The sequence below is a fragment of the Antedon bifida genome, chromosome 8, assembly GCF_963402885.1.
Source record: "Antedon bifida chromosome 8, ecAntBifi1.1, whole genome shotgun sequence".
In the NCBI taxonomy this organism is placed as follows: Eukaryota; Metazoa; Echinodermata; class Crinoidea; order Comatulida; family Antedonidae; genus Antedon; species Antedon bifida.
This window is the reverse complement of record NC_136233.1, coordinates 17,908,690-17,927,034: the sequence shown is the minus strand read 5'-3', so window position 1 is coordinate 17,927,034 and position 18,345 is coordinate 17,908,690. Positions and strand designations below refer to the sequence as shown.

Sequence of the window (18,345 nt, the reverse complement as noted above, 5' to 3'; positions counted from 1 at the left end):
TCTCCGGCCTCTACGTTACGCAGTGTGCGCGTAGGCCTACTCTTATCTTTTCCTACGCGCTTGCCTAGGGAATTTTGTCTGGCGATGATGTATGAAAGGGTCTGATTCTATAAAATCGCTTTACCACGAAATCATCATTAAGCAAACGGTTGAAAGTTTTAGTAAATTAATAATGTACAATACCCGGATTATTCGATTATATCTACTTGTTATAGAATTACTCTATCGTCGTGAACCCCGTCGACGTCTGTCTTCGCTTAAATTTGTCAATATGCGAGAAAAACCATACAATCACGAAAGGACGTTGTAGTGAGTTTGGTGGTTAACGTGCTTGCTCCCTCCCCCGACACTATCAAATTTGGTAGTAATGTGTCACATCACATTTTTGTCTCATAAAGTTTGAATAGTGTAGACAGAACTTAATCATAGTAAAAAGTTCACAAAGTGTCTTCTTTATATTACCCAGATCCTTACTTGGATACAAGAGGCGGTTAATAACCACCGTGTATTAATACAAATATCTCATTTTACCATAATGATTTGTAATCTTATTCGAAATATAATAAATATTTTCTGTCGCGAACAATATTTAAAACATATATTTTTACAACTACATTGCACTTTTAATTCTAATTCACCCACCGAATTCATATTTATGAAAACTAAATTTATATTATTACTAAGACAATTATTGTACATTACCGTATTTATTGCATTTTTGGTGTGTGTGTGTTCTTTTATTCACATCGGTCGTTATAATTAAAATAAAAACTTTGCATTAATGTATAATTTTGTTTCAATTGACATCTGCTTTACTAAGTAAGCTATTTCATAGTAAAACTGATGGGTGTGTGAATAATGTGTCGACGATATCGATGACAAAAACACTTTTCAGGTGAAGTTTACGGTAATAAGCCCTGTGTTGTGTACGGCACGGGTACTGTAAGAAATAAAAACATGTGGATTAGAAAATAAACATAGTTTTTGTGATGTGCCCAAATATGGTAGTGATATGATGTAATCGTGTCTGTGGGCACATCACAATTTTTGTCACATAAACTAGTGTAATAGTGTAGACCATATATATATTTATAATATCTCTATGTGTAGACAGAGCTTTAGGGAAAAGTTTTGACTGACTAGCATTATGGTAGGAAGTAGTACGGTCTAGTGAATATCATTTGCCCATCCATCACTGGAAAATACATTGGAGCGTCACCGCAATAACGACAGAAAAGATGATTTGAATAAATTGTACTTACTGCAAATGCCACACATGATTGGGCAATGCCTTCTAATAACTTTATGATGACATCTTTTTTCGGTGTGCCGTGTGCAAAATAACGAAGTTTGTTTGCACGGCGCTAAAAGAAAGTAAAACAATCGCCTTTCATTAAACTGATGTACATCATTAGCGGGATGATAACAAACAATAGCGTTGAACATTATAATATTATGTTTGGAAGTTGTTTTGTTTTAAATACAAGATTTGTCTATATTGGTGATCGGTGTTACTCATTTTCATTACAATTTTGTAATTTTATTACAAAATTTCTGGAGCTCGACGGAAATTCGTAATATTATACTTATATTATAACAAAATACATAGCCCAATATTTTACCAACCACGCGTGCAAACATTGATAATATAGTATATATTGATCAACGAAGTCCTCAAGCCTAGTCCATATTACTTACTCGAACAGTCGGGTCCATAATAACCATCGTCGCAAGAACATGAACAGTTCCCCATGTTCAGAGTGCCATTGACGCAATCCAGGTTACATTCTTTGAATTACAATTGTATATGGATTAATGCCACCAAATAAAAGATAAAACGATCTCAAAAAGAACATTCACTGTTATTTAAGTATAGAGATAATGGCTATTCCATCTTACATAATTAATTTTGTTTTAATCACAACTAAGATGTAAGCTAAAATCAGCATCATCAATAGTTTCGGTAGAAAATTCACAAATAAACCTACCTTGACACGTATAGCCACTCCACGGGAACGGACAGTAACATCGGCACATATTTGATACAGATTCAAAGCCGCTTTGTTTGTCAAGGTAACCATCATTTTCACAAACAATTCCATCATTGCATTCTATTATTTTTTAAAGAAGACATTTATAAAGTATTCAAAATTGTATGCATAACTTTGTTTTTAGTTAAATATTGGTCATGGTCAGCTCTATTAAGTACGCAGTTTTCAGATGGACCTTTCCTACTTTAAAAAAAAAAATACATGCATTATATTAAAGAGTTTTTGATTCACGACGACATAATAATCACCATCGCTTATTGTCTTGTTGGTCTTCGCATGTTACGCAGAGAATATATTTATTTCCCCACATGGGTACAATTATGACATATGTGTATTTACCAAAAAACAAGGCAAACTTACCAACAGGCGGCTCATACTTCGGACATATGTCCCAATCGTACTTTATTCCGGAACGTACATACTTTGTCCAGCAATTCGGTTCGTCTACATTACAAGTTGCTGAAACAGTAATAAGAGAGACAAATACCGCTTAAAATTTAATTTAACAAACTATGAAACGATCGGCGTTGATTATGAATAAATAGTTAGGTCTAGTCTCAGGCCCTGGTTCAAAATGAATTAAGAATACCAAGTTTATAAATAGAACAGAAGAAGACATTTAGTAAATATAGATCAATTTCGTAAGCACGTACCATTACAAAACTCTCCCTTGTAGCCTGAAAAACAATAGCAAGTACATGATTTTTCTACAAGCAAACCGTTACAGGAATCACAAACTGAAAAGAATAGAACAAGAAATATTTTAGTCAAATGTTCTGAGCACAGGTATCCATACAAAATGGTCTTAAACCCCACAAAACGGCAAATTGGTCTCAGTTTCTTTCGAACTCAATTGTTAAATTTTTCTTTTTGTAGTTCATTCCATTTATCTATGTTAAGCTATCGTTCAGAAATAATAGTGACAAGAATGTTTATTGTAAAATGCTACCTATATTGTCATCTGCAAGGAGCTCTATCTTTGCTAATACTAATGCGTCTGACTGTTCTGTAATCGGTAGTGTTGTCACCACTGTTGCTTCGTCAAGTAAAGTTTCGGTCATTGTTGTGAATATTGTCGACTCATCTGTAGTAGACTGTGTTGTCAATATTGTTGATTCATCTGTTGTAGACGGTGTTGTCCATATTGTCCACTCATCCGTTGTAGACTGTGTTGTCAATATTGTTGATTCGTCGGTTGTATACTGTGTTGTCAATATCGTTGATTCGTCTGTTGTAGACTGTGTTGTCAATATTGTTGATCCGTCTGTTGTAGACTGTGTTGTCAATATTGTCGACTCATCCGTTTTAGACTCTGTTGTTAATGTTGTTGATTCGTCTGTTGTAGAATGTGTTGTCAATATTGTCGACTCAACTGTTGTAGGCTGTGTTGTTAATATCGTTGGTTCTTCTGTCGTAGGCTGTGTTGTCAATATTGTTGATTCATCTGTTGTAGACTGTGTTGTTAATATTGTTGAAACATCTGTTGTAGACTCTGTTGTGAATATTGTTGACTCGTCTGTGGTAGACGGTGTTGTCAATATTGTCGACTCATCTGTTGTTGTCCAAATTGTTGATTCATCTGTCGTAGGCTGTGTTGTCAATATTGTTGATTCGTCTGTTGTAGACCGTGTTGTTAATATTGTTGATCCGTCTGTTGTAGACTGTGTTGTCAATATTGTCGACTCATCCGTTGTAGACTCTGTTGTTAATGTTGTTGATTCGTCTGTTGTAGAATGTGTTGTCAATATTGTCGATTCGTCTGTTGTAGACTGTGTTGTCAATATCGTTGGTTCTTCTGTCGTAGGCTGTGTTGTCAATATTGTTGATTCATCCGTTGTAGACTGTGTTGTCAATATTGTCGATTCTTCTGTTGTTAGTGCTGTGTTTTGGACAGTTACAGCATCTGTTGTCATTTGTGTCTCACAATTGTCGTCACTCCAACTAGTGTTGCATACACATCGACAACTCTCCTGATCAAGAATACCTTGTGAGTTGCAATTCGGGTCCCATTCACATGTGCAGCTGCTATCTGAGTTTGTACATGAGGAATCTATAATATATATGTTTGAATGGTTAAATTATATATATATATATATATATATATATACATCAATATATTTAGGCTTAGTAAGGACAGTTCTTTATGTTTAAACGCAGAATGGTAATTTGTTAGAAATATTTAAACAAATGAAATTGTCAAAAAATCAGATGCTTGCCATAAATATGTATAATTAATTACAAATAAATATGTAAAGTGCATACATACATATGTTTATTATGTATAACTCACCACATAACCCATTTCTACACCATCCCGAACCGGACGAACAGCCTGTACATTGTGCACCAGTTTGGTAAGGATCTATCCCGGTTTGATACATTCCTCTAATGCAAAACAAACAGTTTATCATCATCTGTCATAGTCTCTAAGATGTAGAAGTGTTACTACACTATAAATGCATATGCCTGCATATACTATAATATTATTTAAGGGGAATGACCCCTCCACCCTTCCCACGTTTAAGTAAATCATGGATCCATCTTGGCAGGGCTAATCTAAGTAGGCATACGAATGACTTCAAAGATCGATATTTTTAAAATGTTTTTTAAACGTGGATTGTAAGAAAATCAAGAATACTAGCCTGCAGTTTACAGACTATACTTACGTCATAGTTTTAAAATTAAATAATAATTGAGTTGGAATTTAAACTGCATACACAGTACTGAATGTGTACAGTTAATGTTGCAATAGAAACGATGATAAGAAGAGACAGTGATTCGGGTACGTACGATACATTAAACCGTATACACAATCTTCAATAAAATTAATTAAACAATTAGTGCTAAGCCTTCAAAATATCATAAGACACCTCCCTCCTCACTTAAGAGACTGGACATGCTCGCATATCAGACGGGAGGTTGCGTAACTGGTGATTTAAAGGGTAATCATTATTATTTCTATTATTTTTATATCGACTTACACTTCTGCGAAGTTGCATTTGAAATACCATATGTTGGTTCTGTTGATGTTAGCTTTATCATCGACCAGTTGTGAGCAGTATGTTTGGCCACATCCCATTCTTGTCATCTCGGCCCATACAAGCTAAGAATACAAATGCTAACTAATACTGAATATAATAATAATTCATTATATTTGCTATCTGCAGTGACTGACTCCTAATGTTTGCATTGCGGCAAACGAAATGTACTGCAGTTAAAAGTAATTACTGCAGAAACTCCATTATAATAATTGTGGCATGATTCCCTAACCTAAACCTACCAACTTGTATGCGTAGCAGTAGTCTTGTGGATATACACAGGCTCCTGTATAGTAGTTGTACAATTTACCCAAAGCAAACCAGCTGCTAACAGAATAGTGTATCCTGAATGACGTCATGTGTGTGATGGCTTCAAAGTGGGTATACTTAGATGGGCTGGGATATTTGCATGTTTCTGTTGAATTTGTTGCTGCATTTTCTAGTTCATCATCCCATTGCTAATTTAAGGACAAGAAAAGCAAGACAGAAACTAGTTATTGTTGTGGGGTGTATGACGTGGGTAGGTGTATGACGGATGGGTGTACGATGGTTGTATTGTCTGCATGATGTGTGGGTATGTTGAGTGGATGTATGGTGGACTTACTTACTTACCCCTACAATAGGGGTGTGTAACCAATAACTTAGCTAGACTGATGACATTAAATACTTATGATGATGACTGTAATCTCGAATTTTAGCCAATCACGTTAAAAGACGCCCCACTAATTTGGGCCTATAAAAGAAACCAATGGCCGCGTTTACATGGAACCATTTTTTACCCATATACTATGGAAAATCTGTACTGTACGTCAAGTCAAATTAATATAAACGGCGCACAACTTTTTACGTACAATGCAAAAAGTAAATTCTCTGTTTTGTTTTTGAAATTTGTAGTCTGATGTATTCAGTCTAGGACTCAATATATGTTACGTCTACATACCACAATATTCATATTTATTGCCTCGGGATAAACAAGACTTCTACCTTCATTGTGTTCATCCACAATTAACGCTCTCTCTGATTCAGATACGGAATCAAGATTTGTATACGTTGTTGGCTCGAACGTTAATGGTTTTACAGTGGTACTAGGTAGGCCTACCGGGTTCGAGTCGTATTCCTGCAACAAACCAAGTTCAAAATCTTCAAAAAGTATAGAAAATGCACATTGATGAGTATACAAAGTAAATAAAATCAGAAAATATATATCATAGAGATTCATGTTTAAACGTAATTTCCGATCGGTAGCTGCATTGAATACAGTGAATTTGGTTAACGTAATTTTGCAGCAACAACATAACCTCTACAGTACATAGTATTCTGCCTAACCCTTATGTCACAGCGCCATCTATACGTTATTCTGGTTCAGGAAACTACAGTAGTATAAGGATAAAGTTCGTAAGTAAATAAATGAAGAGAATTAATATTTTTTACCTTTATGTTTCACCTGTTTAAAAATGGTTACAGATACGGTAGATATACCATAGATATAAATGTTGAATTTTGTAATTTATGTCAGTTTTAAACCTACTGTATTTAATTTCTTTTGTGGATTCACTAAAATCTATTACCCAATTGCTCTTTTGAAAACTATAGGCCATTTGATTTTATTGATTTTTTTTGATATTACAGTGACAAATGTGCATAGAATAATGGAAAGCGTCATGTCGCAGGACAAATAAAAATTATAGCACTGTTGACCAATCAAATGTTCCAAACATTACATAAATTAAAACATTATTGAAAATATTCCAGATTGTAAGTTTTAAGAAAACACATACACGTGAGGTAAAAGTAACAAAGTAGCTAAAAACTTATTAAGTAAAAATAGTCAGACCGAATAACTTACAGAGCTCTTAATGAATATATTATGCAAATTATTGTTCAGGTGTGGTGACGGCAAGGAGTTTTTAGCTGTGGTTTCTTCATTCATTACAAATTTAGGCAAAACAAAGCGCAGCGTTTGATGGAAGGGAATGACATCAAAGTAATGATGTTACAAATATACTTCTTTTTTATGATTTTTTCGAGTATAATTCTTGTAACTTTTGCCGTAAATTTTGAAGATATTGGGCTTGGTTTTCATGATGATAACGGAACGGACTTTGAAAGCCTAGGCCTAGTAACGAATGATACGGCTGATTCGTCAACGCCAGTTCCTAACCTAGACCGGCTGTCTGACTTTGAGAAAGGGTTGGTATTGGAAGAATTTAATGATGGAAGAAGGGCGGTTGTTCCAGAAGGATCTAATATGAATATTTTGGTGAGTTCATTATCAAAACACAATATACATATTCGTCTAAATAGTGAAATAGTAGATTTATATAGCTGTGTTATTCAACCTCAATAGGCTGTTTAGAAATTCAATAGAAACTGTTATTAAGGGGACACTTTTCTTGTAATCAAGCGGCAATATTAACACTACACCCCACCCCTATTGCGGGATACTCAGATTAAGGGGATTAATTTTGTTGAATGTGTTCCCCTAATAAGTGTTACACCGTATGCTTAAGCGTGTTTGATAGATTTATGTTCTTGTGATTATTTTGTGTTCAAAGGCATGGAGTAATGATCTTGAAAGTGCAGCTCAGAATTCAACAGACAGTTGTGATTATCCCAGCAGTACCGCTGATGTAGACCTCTTGTTAGAAAGGGTTATTCACTTTGAAGGTATTACACATATGACGTCATTTAGAATACCTACATCGGTTTACAGCTGGTATGATTTGGGAAACTATTTTAATTATTCGTCAAGAGGTTGCAATGCAGTTGCTGCTGATTATTGTTACGTCTACAAATTGGTAAGTAAATGGAAATATATTTAATTAAAAGGGACTTTCGGTTTGCGACAACTAGGGCTAAAAATAATTGTCTATTTGTCATCGCTTGAACCTAGAATTCACCAATATAAGTGAAAAAAATGCGTCCCAATATCACCGCGTGCGCACACTGACGTAGCCTAACTCGGAGGTCGTCGCAAATCGAAACCCTTCAAAATATAAAATCAATAAAATTGTATCGCCCACAATGTAGATTGGTATAATGAGTCTATCTATTTTCTTCTCTTCTTCTTGTTGGCCAATAAAGATATAGTTTTTGTTTGATGATAAATGTTATGCTATTTTAACGAGATACAGTATACTATATTAAATACAGAATTTTATCATAATTGTTTTTGTTTTTATTATTGTTTTCCATTTAAATGAAAGGTTGAACTTTTATTAGTATAAAATATCCTTTTACAAGATTTTAAAAGAGAATATGCATTAATGACCTACCAATACAAGTTTTCATACTACAGTTATTACATTGAAAACCAACCTTTAAATACAGTACAGTATAATAAAATGCAAACCAAACAATTTCTTTATATTAAAATTTCACATAGAAACATTTTAAAACGCTACTACTAAATGCAAAGTTACGAATATCTGATATGATCAAAATAACTAGGTTAGACCATTGTTTGGATGTATGCATAACAACTGCAAACTATTTCGACATTTTCTATATCTTGGGAATACTGATCTACTACTTATTAGAATATCTACTTTTCCAGTAGTATATTTTTGGTAATGCAATAATAATTATAAATATTTACAATACTTTAGTTAACGTGGGCAGATATGTCAGAAATGGGATGTGCACAGACCTTTTGTCCGGTTCTATTCGATGGGAAAATGGCAATAAACAGAACTGATATATGGTATTTTAAATGTAATTTTAGAGAAGTGTAAGTGCCATTATTATATTTTTGTTAAGAATGTGAATATTAGTGTATTTCCGTGTCTATTATTGATTAATTATTGTATGTCATGCATTCAACAACAAAATACATGGCATTGTTTTATGGATGTTGAATTATAATTTGATTTAGAGTAAATTCAAAATGTATTTTATTACCTTATTTAGAATTTTTAAAAGAAGGTTTTTATGCAGATATACAATACTACAGTAGTAGGATACGGACCTCTCTATTCAGGTTGACTTTGTGACACCTCGGAATCAGAATCAGAATAATTTTATTAATTCATTTGCTCAGAGTCAAAACAATTAAAATATTAAATATATTTCATGAGGCTTCCTTATTTGGGAGCAATTTCTCGTAAACAAACGAGGCGCAATATAGGTTTTTATTACAACCCTCATTCATGGACACATATTACCTGGAAACTTTGTTGGCATCCGAAGTCCCCATAATAAAGATGCTACTGTAGGTATACCTATTACTTCTTACCGAGACTCTGGGTCTGGGAAATTTATTTTCAAAAACATAGTCAATAACAATTGTATTGTAAATTTTATTTAATCAACAGAGGAATGTATCATACAAATATAGATCCGTACCTAAATGGGACATCGTGTTCTGAATGCTCAACTGGGTCAGGTTGGTGTAATTACGGTCTTTGTGGTAAGTGTTGCTACTGTAATATATAGAGACACTACCTACACTATCAAACTGTATGCGACAAAAAAGTGTGATGTACCCATACAGGAACATGATGACTTGATATCACTACTATACTAGTTTGATAGTGTAGATAGACAAGTATTATCAGGGAACTAAATCCTAAAATAGATTTTTAAAATTGCTTCGATCCCAGCCTTTTTAAAATGTGTTTAGAATCAATGTTTTATCGATATTCTAAATGTAATGTTTATTGTACTGTATGTAGGCTAAATTTGTTATTTTTGATTTGTACATATTTTATATTTGAATGAACTTTTTATTTATATCGTAATGTAAATTTAGCACAATCCATATTTTTCTGCAATAACACTTATTTTTAATACACCAGAATTGAATTGAAAATTGAAAAGAAAGTGATGGCAGCAAGACATGAATGCAATCCTAAACTATTATGAACCACTTAAATAAGACTTAATATGTAATTAATAACGTAATAAACACAAATTTACATCCTGTTTTCTATGGTTTTGTTTAAAGATAACTCGTGTACACTTCTGAACGAAAACTGTTCGTGTGAATGGGATTCAACGTGTAATAACCAAGGCAGCAGGGATGAAGTTTCGTGTCGTTGTATATGCGAGGATGGATGGAGTGGACATTACTGTGAAATTGCTCCACGTAAGAATGCATGCACGAATTTGTATCTAAAGATATTATCGTAATTACTGTATAACATTCATTTTAAAAATAGGCCATATTATTTATCTAGATTCTAGTAAACTTATTACTCATACTATTGTAATCAAAGAAATTAGCAATGTCTTTTAGTAATATTAATAGTACCATTTTATTAACTGTACAACTATAAGTAGTAGCCTATACTTCATACCAAAGAAATAGATCTCGTATACCCTCTTCTTTCCTAGTCGAGTGTAGACTTTACTGAACCTTCTTATTTAATATATCAACAGCAACTTCCGTCACGACAGACCACGTGATTGTAACTGTTTCAACTGCAACAACCGATGACGAGTCGACGTTATCCGAATATTCAACAGAACTAACCTACGCGGAAAATGAATATTCAACGGGTACAACGGATGGAAATAACGATATGGAATCTCTTTCAACAGCCGATCCCATAACGAAACAAACGGAAACGGCAGGACACACCACCGACAAAGTAGAAATTACAACCGATCAAACAATAGATCAAACAATAGAAAACGTGTCAACTAGAACAGAACATATTAGAAATGTTTTGCAAACAACAGAGGCCCCGACTTATGAATTGGAAACAGCAACGACATTTACAGATGAATATACGGTAATGTACACTGTAATAGATAAAAACTCAACTCTATTTGTGACCGAAACCAATGATGTACATGATACCGTGCGCACAAGAAAGAAAGTAGAAACTACTTGGTCAACGAGAGATGGTACAACAGAAAAAGAACAAACAACTTTGCCGACGACAGATCACACAACAGAAAAAGAACAAACTACTTGGTCGACGGCAGATAGTACAACAGAAAAAGAACAAACAACTTGGTCAACAACAGATCGCACAACAGAAAAAGAACAAACAACTTGGTCAACGACAGATGGTACAACAGAAAAAGAACAAACAACATTGCGGACGACAGATCACACTACAGAAAAAGAACAAACTACTTGGTCAACGACAGATGGTACAACAGAAAAAGAACAAACTACTTGGCCAACAACAGATCGCACAACAGAAAAAGAACAAACAACTTTGCGGACGACAGATCACACAACAGAAAAAGAACAAACTACTTGGCCGACAACAGATCGTACAACAGAAAAAGAACAAACTACTTGGCCAACAACAGATCGTACAACAGAAAAAGAACAAACTACTTGGTCGACGACAGATGGTACAACAGAAAAAGAACAAACTACTTGGCCGACAACAGATCGCACAACAGAAAATTCAGAAACGACTCTGCAAACTACAACCGAACCAATAGAGACGACTATGGCAACAACCGATCAAACAACAGAAAAGGTAAAAACTACTTGGTCGACGACAGATCGTACAACAGAAAAAGAACAAACTACTTGGTCGACGACAGATCACACTACAGAAAAAGAACAAACTACTTGGTCGACGGCAGATGGTACAACAGAAAAGGTACAAACTACTTGGTCGACGACAGATCATACAACAGAAAATTCAGAAACGACTCTGCAAACTACAGACTACACACCCGAACCAATAGAAACGACTATGACAACAACCGATCAAACAACAGAGAAGGAACAAACTACTTGGCCAACAACAGATGGTACAACAGAAAAAGAACAAACTACTTTGTCGACGACAGATCACACAACAGAAAAAGAACAAACTACTTGGTCGACGACAGATGGTACAACAGAAAAAGAACAAACTACTTTGTCGACGACAGATCACACAACAGAAAAAGAACAAACTACTTGGTCAACGACAGATAGTACAACAGAAAAAGAACAAACTACTTTGTCGACGACAGATCGCACAACAGAAAAAGAACAAACTACTTGGTCAACGACAGATGGTACAACAGAAAAAGAACAAACTACTTGGTCGACGACAGATGGTACAACAGAAAAAGAACAAACTACTTTGTCGACGACAGATCACACAACAGAAAAAGAACAAACTACTTGGTCAACGACAGATGGTACAACAGAAAAAGAACAAACTACTTTGTCGACGACAGATGGTACAACAGAAAAAGAACAAACTACTTTGTCGACGACAGATCACACAACAGAAAAAGAACAAACTACTTGGTCAACGACAGATCGTACAACAGAAGAAGAACAAAGTACTTGGCCGACAACAGATCGTACAACAGAAGAAGAACAAACTACTTGGCCGACAACAGATCGCACAACAGAACATTTAGAAACGACTCTGCAAACTACAGACTACACAACCGAACCAATAGAAACGACTATGGCAACAACCGATCAAACAACGGAAAATGTACAAACTACTTGGTCGACGACAGATCGTACAACAGAAGAAGAACAAACTACTTGGCCGACAACAGATCGCACAACAGAACATTTAGAAACGACTCTGCAAACTACAGACTACACAACCGAACCAATAGAAACGACTATGGCAACAACCGATCAAACAACGGAAAAGATACAAACTACTTGGTCGACGACAGATCGTACAACAGAAGAAGAACAAACTACTTGGCCGACAACAGATCGCACAACAGAACATTTAGAAACGACTCTGCAAACTACAGACTACACAACCGAACCAATAGAAACGACTATGGCAACAACCGATCAAACAACGGAAAAGATACAAACTACTTGGTCGACGACAGATCGTACAACAGAAGAAGAACAAACTACTTGGCCGACAACAGATCGTACAACAGAAAATTTAGAAACAACTCATCACACTACAGACTACACAACCGAACCAAAAGAAACGACTATGGCAACAACCGATCAAACAACGGAAAAGATACAAACTACTTGGTCGACGACAGATCGTACAACAGAAAAAGAACAAACTACTTGGCCGACAACAGAAAATTCAGAAACGACTCTGTCAACAACCGAACACACAACAGAACAGACTACAATGCCAACAACAGAACATACAACTGAGAAAACTTGGATATCAACTGAAAATTTAGAAACCACTCTGTCAACAACAGATGGAATGTTGTCTACCGGTCAACCAGATGACTACACCGTGATATATACTGTAACAGATATTGAAGAATCGACAATCGAAACTAAATATGTACAACATACTACATCGTCCAAAAATGAATACACTACATATAGAACAAAACAGAGATTGCTTCCTACTTGGGAAACAACTCTTTTAACTACAGAAAATATTGAAACGACTTGGCCAACAACTGATACAACTACAGAAAATGCACCAACTACTTGGTCAACGACAGAGCTTACCACTGAACAAGATGAAACGACTCGGCCAACAACTGATAAAACTACAGAAAATGTACCAACAACTTTTTCCACAACAGATAATGTCGAAGCAACAATGCGAACAACAGAATACATAACCGATCAAGTAAAAACGACAGCAGAACATACAACAGATATGACATGGCCTACAACAGACGAATCCACAACCGACAATATAGAAACAACTTGGTCAACAACTGAACGTACAACAACAGAGATGACATGGCCTACAACAGACGAACACACAATCGACAATATAGAAACTACTTGGTCAACAACTGAACGTACAACAGAGATGACATGGCCTACAACAGACGAACGCACAACTAACAATATAGAAACTACTTGGTCAACAACTGAACGTACAACAGAGATGACATGGCCTACAACTGACGAACACACAACTAACAATGCAGAAACGACTTGGTCAACAACTGAACGTACGACAGAGATGACATGGCCTATAACAGACGAACGCACAACCGACAATATAGAAACAACTTGGTCAACAACTGAACGTACAGCAGAGATGACATGGCCTATAACAGACGAACGCACAACCGACAATATAGAAACAACTTGGTCAACAACTGAACGTACAGCAGAGATGACATGGCCTACAACAGACGAACACACAACCGACAATATGGAAACAACTTGGTCAACAACTGAACGTACAACAGAGATGACATGGCCTACAACAGACGAACACACAACCGACAATATAGAAACAACTTGGCCAACAACTGAACGTACAACAGAGATGACATGGCCTACAACAGACGAACGCACATCCGACAGTGTAGAAACTACTTGGTCAACAACTAAACGTACAGCAGAGATGACATGGCCTACAACAGACGAACGCACAACCGACAGTGTAGAAACAACTTTGCCAACAACTGAACGTACAACAGAGATGACATGGCCTACAACAGACGAACACACAACCGACAAAATGGAAACAACTTTGCCAACAACTGAACGTACAACAGAGATGACATGGCCTACAACAGACGAGCGCACATCCGACAGTGTAGAAACTACTTGGTCAACAACTGAACGTACAACAGAGATGACATGGCCTACAACAGAAGAACACACAACCGACAATGTAAAAACTACAACTTGGCAAACAATAACTGAGAAAACTACGATTTTTTTTACCGACCATACCACCGAAGGAAATGAGACCACTCTACCAATTTCTTTAGAATGTATTGGTAAGTACGCAAAGATACACTATTTCATTTATTGGCTACAATTACATTCTTATATAAGAACTTGTTTTTATTTTTTTTTTTATATATATACTGAACATCCATAGTATTGTTATCTTTTCGTAGCATTTTATCAAATGTTTTTATTTTTGAATTATTTTCGTTTTTTTATCTGTAGAGTCTGACGTACATTGCAATTCTAGTGGAATTTTGGATGAAAATACGAACACATGTCATTGTTTTTCTGGCTACAAAGGAGAATTATGTAACGGTAAATAAGTGTTGCTTTCTGCGCTTGAACGTTCTTGAATCCAAGTGAGAACGAAGGCATCTTGTTAGGCTTTTTTAACATCCGATAATTAAACAATTCATAATGTAATATGAATTCAGAGCCAAGCATCTGAAGATTTAAGTAGTCTATTCTTCCTTAAAAGCCTGTGCATTAAAACGTTCAACATAATAGTCTTTGACTATTTATTTCTATTCTGCTTTGCACCCAGCACTTTTGCACACATGTTTCAAGCTTATAATCTATTAATGTAATTATGTAATCATTTCAGATACATGCACCTCTGATGAGAAAGACAATACCGTTCCATTCTTCCTTAAAAGTCTGTGCATTAAAATGGTCAACTTATTAGTCTTTGACTATTTATTTCTATTCTGCTTTGCACCCAGCACTTTTGCACACATGGTTCAAGCTTATAATCTATTAATATAATTATGTAATCATTTCAGATACATGCACCTCTGATGAGAAAGACTGTTGGAGAAAATATAGAAAACCTATCACTCGGTATAGTGACGACAGCTGTCCGATATACGTTCCATCGTTTGGCAAGTATTCACTCTGTGTTAGAAGTATAATTTATACAAATTTGCCAATAAGTTTTCAAAATAACACTTTTCTTTATATAATCTTAATGGCGACATATAACCAAAGGGTTACGTAATGAATTTCAGTCAGCACCTAATTTGTTAAAATGATCATTAGCTGTTGGAAGTTTCTTCAATCTATGTAGTAATAATTATAAAAATGAATATTGTTAGTCGACTCCAAAATACTCTGGTATTTGGACATTTATTAAATCTCAATTGTTTTTATTCTAAAGCAAAAATCAGTGAGTACTATTTTTTTTTGCAATACAATTCTATTGTTATCCACTTTATTATAGACTGTGACATCAGAATGACGTGTTTGAATGATGGTTATATTGCAAAGCAGATTGGTTTTGAAAGTGAATCGGGAATGTGTCGATGTTACTGTCCCTTTCCATGGAGTGGTTGTACCTGTGATGGTAGGCGTTAAACTCATTGTGTTTTGTAGACATACTGTCTAGTAATCAAAACTTGAAGAATTTGGTAAAAATTCCCATTAGTTTGCATCTTTCTAAATACTGCTGTGTATAGTCTAACAACATTTTGTATGTGTAGCGTAGGATTTAGATTATCTAACCTTAGTTATATGATTTGATATCTGCATATCCAGGTTTATTTATTGGACCAATTATTATACCCAGCTACATAACTAAACCTGAACGCGCTCTGGGACGGTCTCCTAAATTCACACGTAATTTACTCTAGTTTAAGTTGTTCACAAAGTTATCGATACTTAATCCATATTAAGCCACCTTAGCGGGTAACTTACTAAGTCTGAAACTGAGATGTCTAGAAAGGTTATACTGTACTGTGTTTCTATTATATTGTTGTCGAACTAAATGTGTCGTTTGTTGCATATGCCTATACTACAGTATATGTTTTTTAAATAACAAGAAACGATATTTTATTACGCATTTAATTTACAGAATGTAATTTAAACTGTGTATATGGGACGCTAGACCACGACAGATGCTCTTGTACGTGTGATGATGGTTACCATGGAGATGATTGCACTAGTAAGAAAAATGTTTCATAATTCATTTACATGAGGAACAAGTAAATCAGAAAGAGGATGTTCCATAATATTATCCATTATAACGTATGCTTTAAAACAATACAACCACTCGACAACCGTTCCAAAATATTTTGATTTTGTAATCATCGTAGGATTGAGTCCAATTTTTTCGATATTATTCTTTTTTTCAGTACCTTGTAAGGAAACGTCTTTGTTTTGCACACGACACACTCAGGAAAAATGTAATCACAAAGTAATTCGAAGACATTGCCCGATAATGTGTGGGGTTTGCGGTAGGTAGACTTTTCCCCCATAAACATATTGAAAATACAAATGATAAGAAGAATGTTCTTGCGTTGTAGGCCTCCTGACATCAACAATATGCATATATACAACATGTTTCGGAGTCTCAGAAGAAACGTAGGCCCTAACTATGATAAACTGAATTGACTGGTCGACAAACACATAAATTAAACGCATCACCACAATAATTGTTTGGTGTCGCCGAAGCTTCCATTTATTTGTTGCATTGGCTACACCCAGCACGAAGCTCAATTGTCGACTGCATCGCACAACAACCTGTGCAATGTTTTATATAGCTAATTTGCATAAAGGTGTAACAAAGAACAATACAGTATGCTCTATTGCACACTGATGTATTCACCTTCTGAACACAACCTATAAGCCCAGTTGACATGATTCAGTCTTGAACATTCTTATTCCTATTTTCCTATGCTAAAAATTAATTTGCAAAAAAATTGTAACTAATTGTAATTAACAAATTAATTTTTATCCACGATTCTCAACCATGGGTTTACGGCAAAAGAAAATAGAGATGTAGGCCTAGATGTCACACAATCATTACATTATGCATTTGTGGTTTTTTTTCACAGTGGCCCCGCCGTACAGCACACCGGCAAGTACTAGGTCTATGACGTCACCGTAACATTCGTCGTAACACAACCACGATGACTGCAGAAAGTCAAATGAATGAATCGAATGCGCTTTGTTTATCTTAATTTTAAAGTCATTTTCAAAATACGTATATATTTTAGGCCTATACCTATAATTTTTAATATTTTAATATATTTAACTTAATTATGTATATTATTTATGCATTATTCGCAGATTTATTATTGTCTGTTTTTTATAATAATTAATCTGAAAAGCAATTGTTTATGTATAATTTTACATATGATTGTTGAAAGTTTTCGCGTTGCAATTTGTTTGAATATCAACGTGTTACTTTTATTATATTATACACATTCATTTAGAATTAAAGATATTTTTTCCTTAACGAATCTATAGATAGTTAATTAGCAGATATTTAAAATATATTTTACCTATAGCATAATTATTAAGAGCAAGTTTTGGGATTTTATTAAAGTTAACCCTCTGGTGTAGGCCGTTGGTTAATATATTTAATTGAATTTATATTGGGCACATGACTGCTTGTTGGTGGTCCGTGTTATACCGTTTCTTTGGTACCGTTTTTATTGTTTACACATTTTACATTAATTCAACTGATAAAATTAATTTTAATAATATTAGCGGACGTTAGAGTGACTTTTTGATAACTTAAATTAAAAATACTAATTAAGTATTATACAGTATTGATTTTTAATCTTTCTTTACTTATGATTTTAAGTATATTAAAAATATGAATTATATTTTGGCTTTCTTTTATTTTCTTTTTACTGTTCTGTTCTGTTTGCCCTCACTTAAAAATATTAAAATAATTGATAATCAGTAT

General features: G+C 34.7%; 2 protein-coding genes across 4 annotated transcripts; one reads left to right on the top strand and one right to left on the bottom strand.

Moving 5' to 3' along the window:
• Positions 1-118: 118 nt before the first annotated feature.
• Positions 119-6,400, bottom strand: LOC144850518 (uncharacterized). Its single transcript, XM_078707804.1, has 11 exons — positions 6,030-6,400; positions 5,332-5,547; positions 5,033-5,154; positions 4,342-4,436; positions 3,001-4,101; positions 2,705-2,788; positions 2,412-2,510; positions 1,989-2,111; positions 1,699-1,788; positions 1,263-1,364; positions 119-940 (listed from the first exon to the last, which is right to left on the bottom strand). The coding sequence occupies exons 1-11, from the start codon at positions 6,306-6,308 to the stop codon at positions 903-905; spliced, it is 2,349 nt and encodes a 782-aa protein (XP_078563930.1). The 5' UTR covers positions 6,309-6,400; the 3' UTR covers positions 119-902.
• A 607-nt stretch (positions 6,401-7,007) lies between these two features.
• On the top strand, positions 7,008-18,262 carry LOC144850517 (uncharacterized). Of its 3 annotated transcripts, none has more exons than XM_078707802.1 (13): positions 7,008-7,349; positions 7,645-7,887; positions 8,698-8,819; positions 9,403-9,497; positions 10,035-10,175; positions 10,469-14,407; positions 14,465-14,701; positions 14,877-14,969; positions 15,437-15,535; positions 15,874-15,996; positions 16,504-16,593; positions 16,784-16,885; positions 17,486-18,262. In XM_078707802.1, exons 1-13 carry the CDS (start codon positions 7,053-7,055, stop codon positions 17,536-17,538), a joined length of 5,634 nt encoding a protein of 1,877 aa, XP_078563928.1. In that variant the 5' UTR covers positions 7,008-7,052; the 3' UTR covers positions 17,539-18,262. The 3 variants fall into 3 exon arrangements, with proteins under 3 accessions (XP_078563928.1, XP_078563929.1, XP_078563927.1); XM_078707803.1 differs by having other exon boundaries at positions 10,469-14,485; positions 14,543-14,701; XM_078707801.1 differs by having other exon boundaries at positions 10,469-14,701.
• Positions 18,263-18,345: the final 83 nt, after the last annotated feature.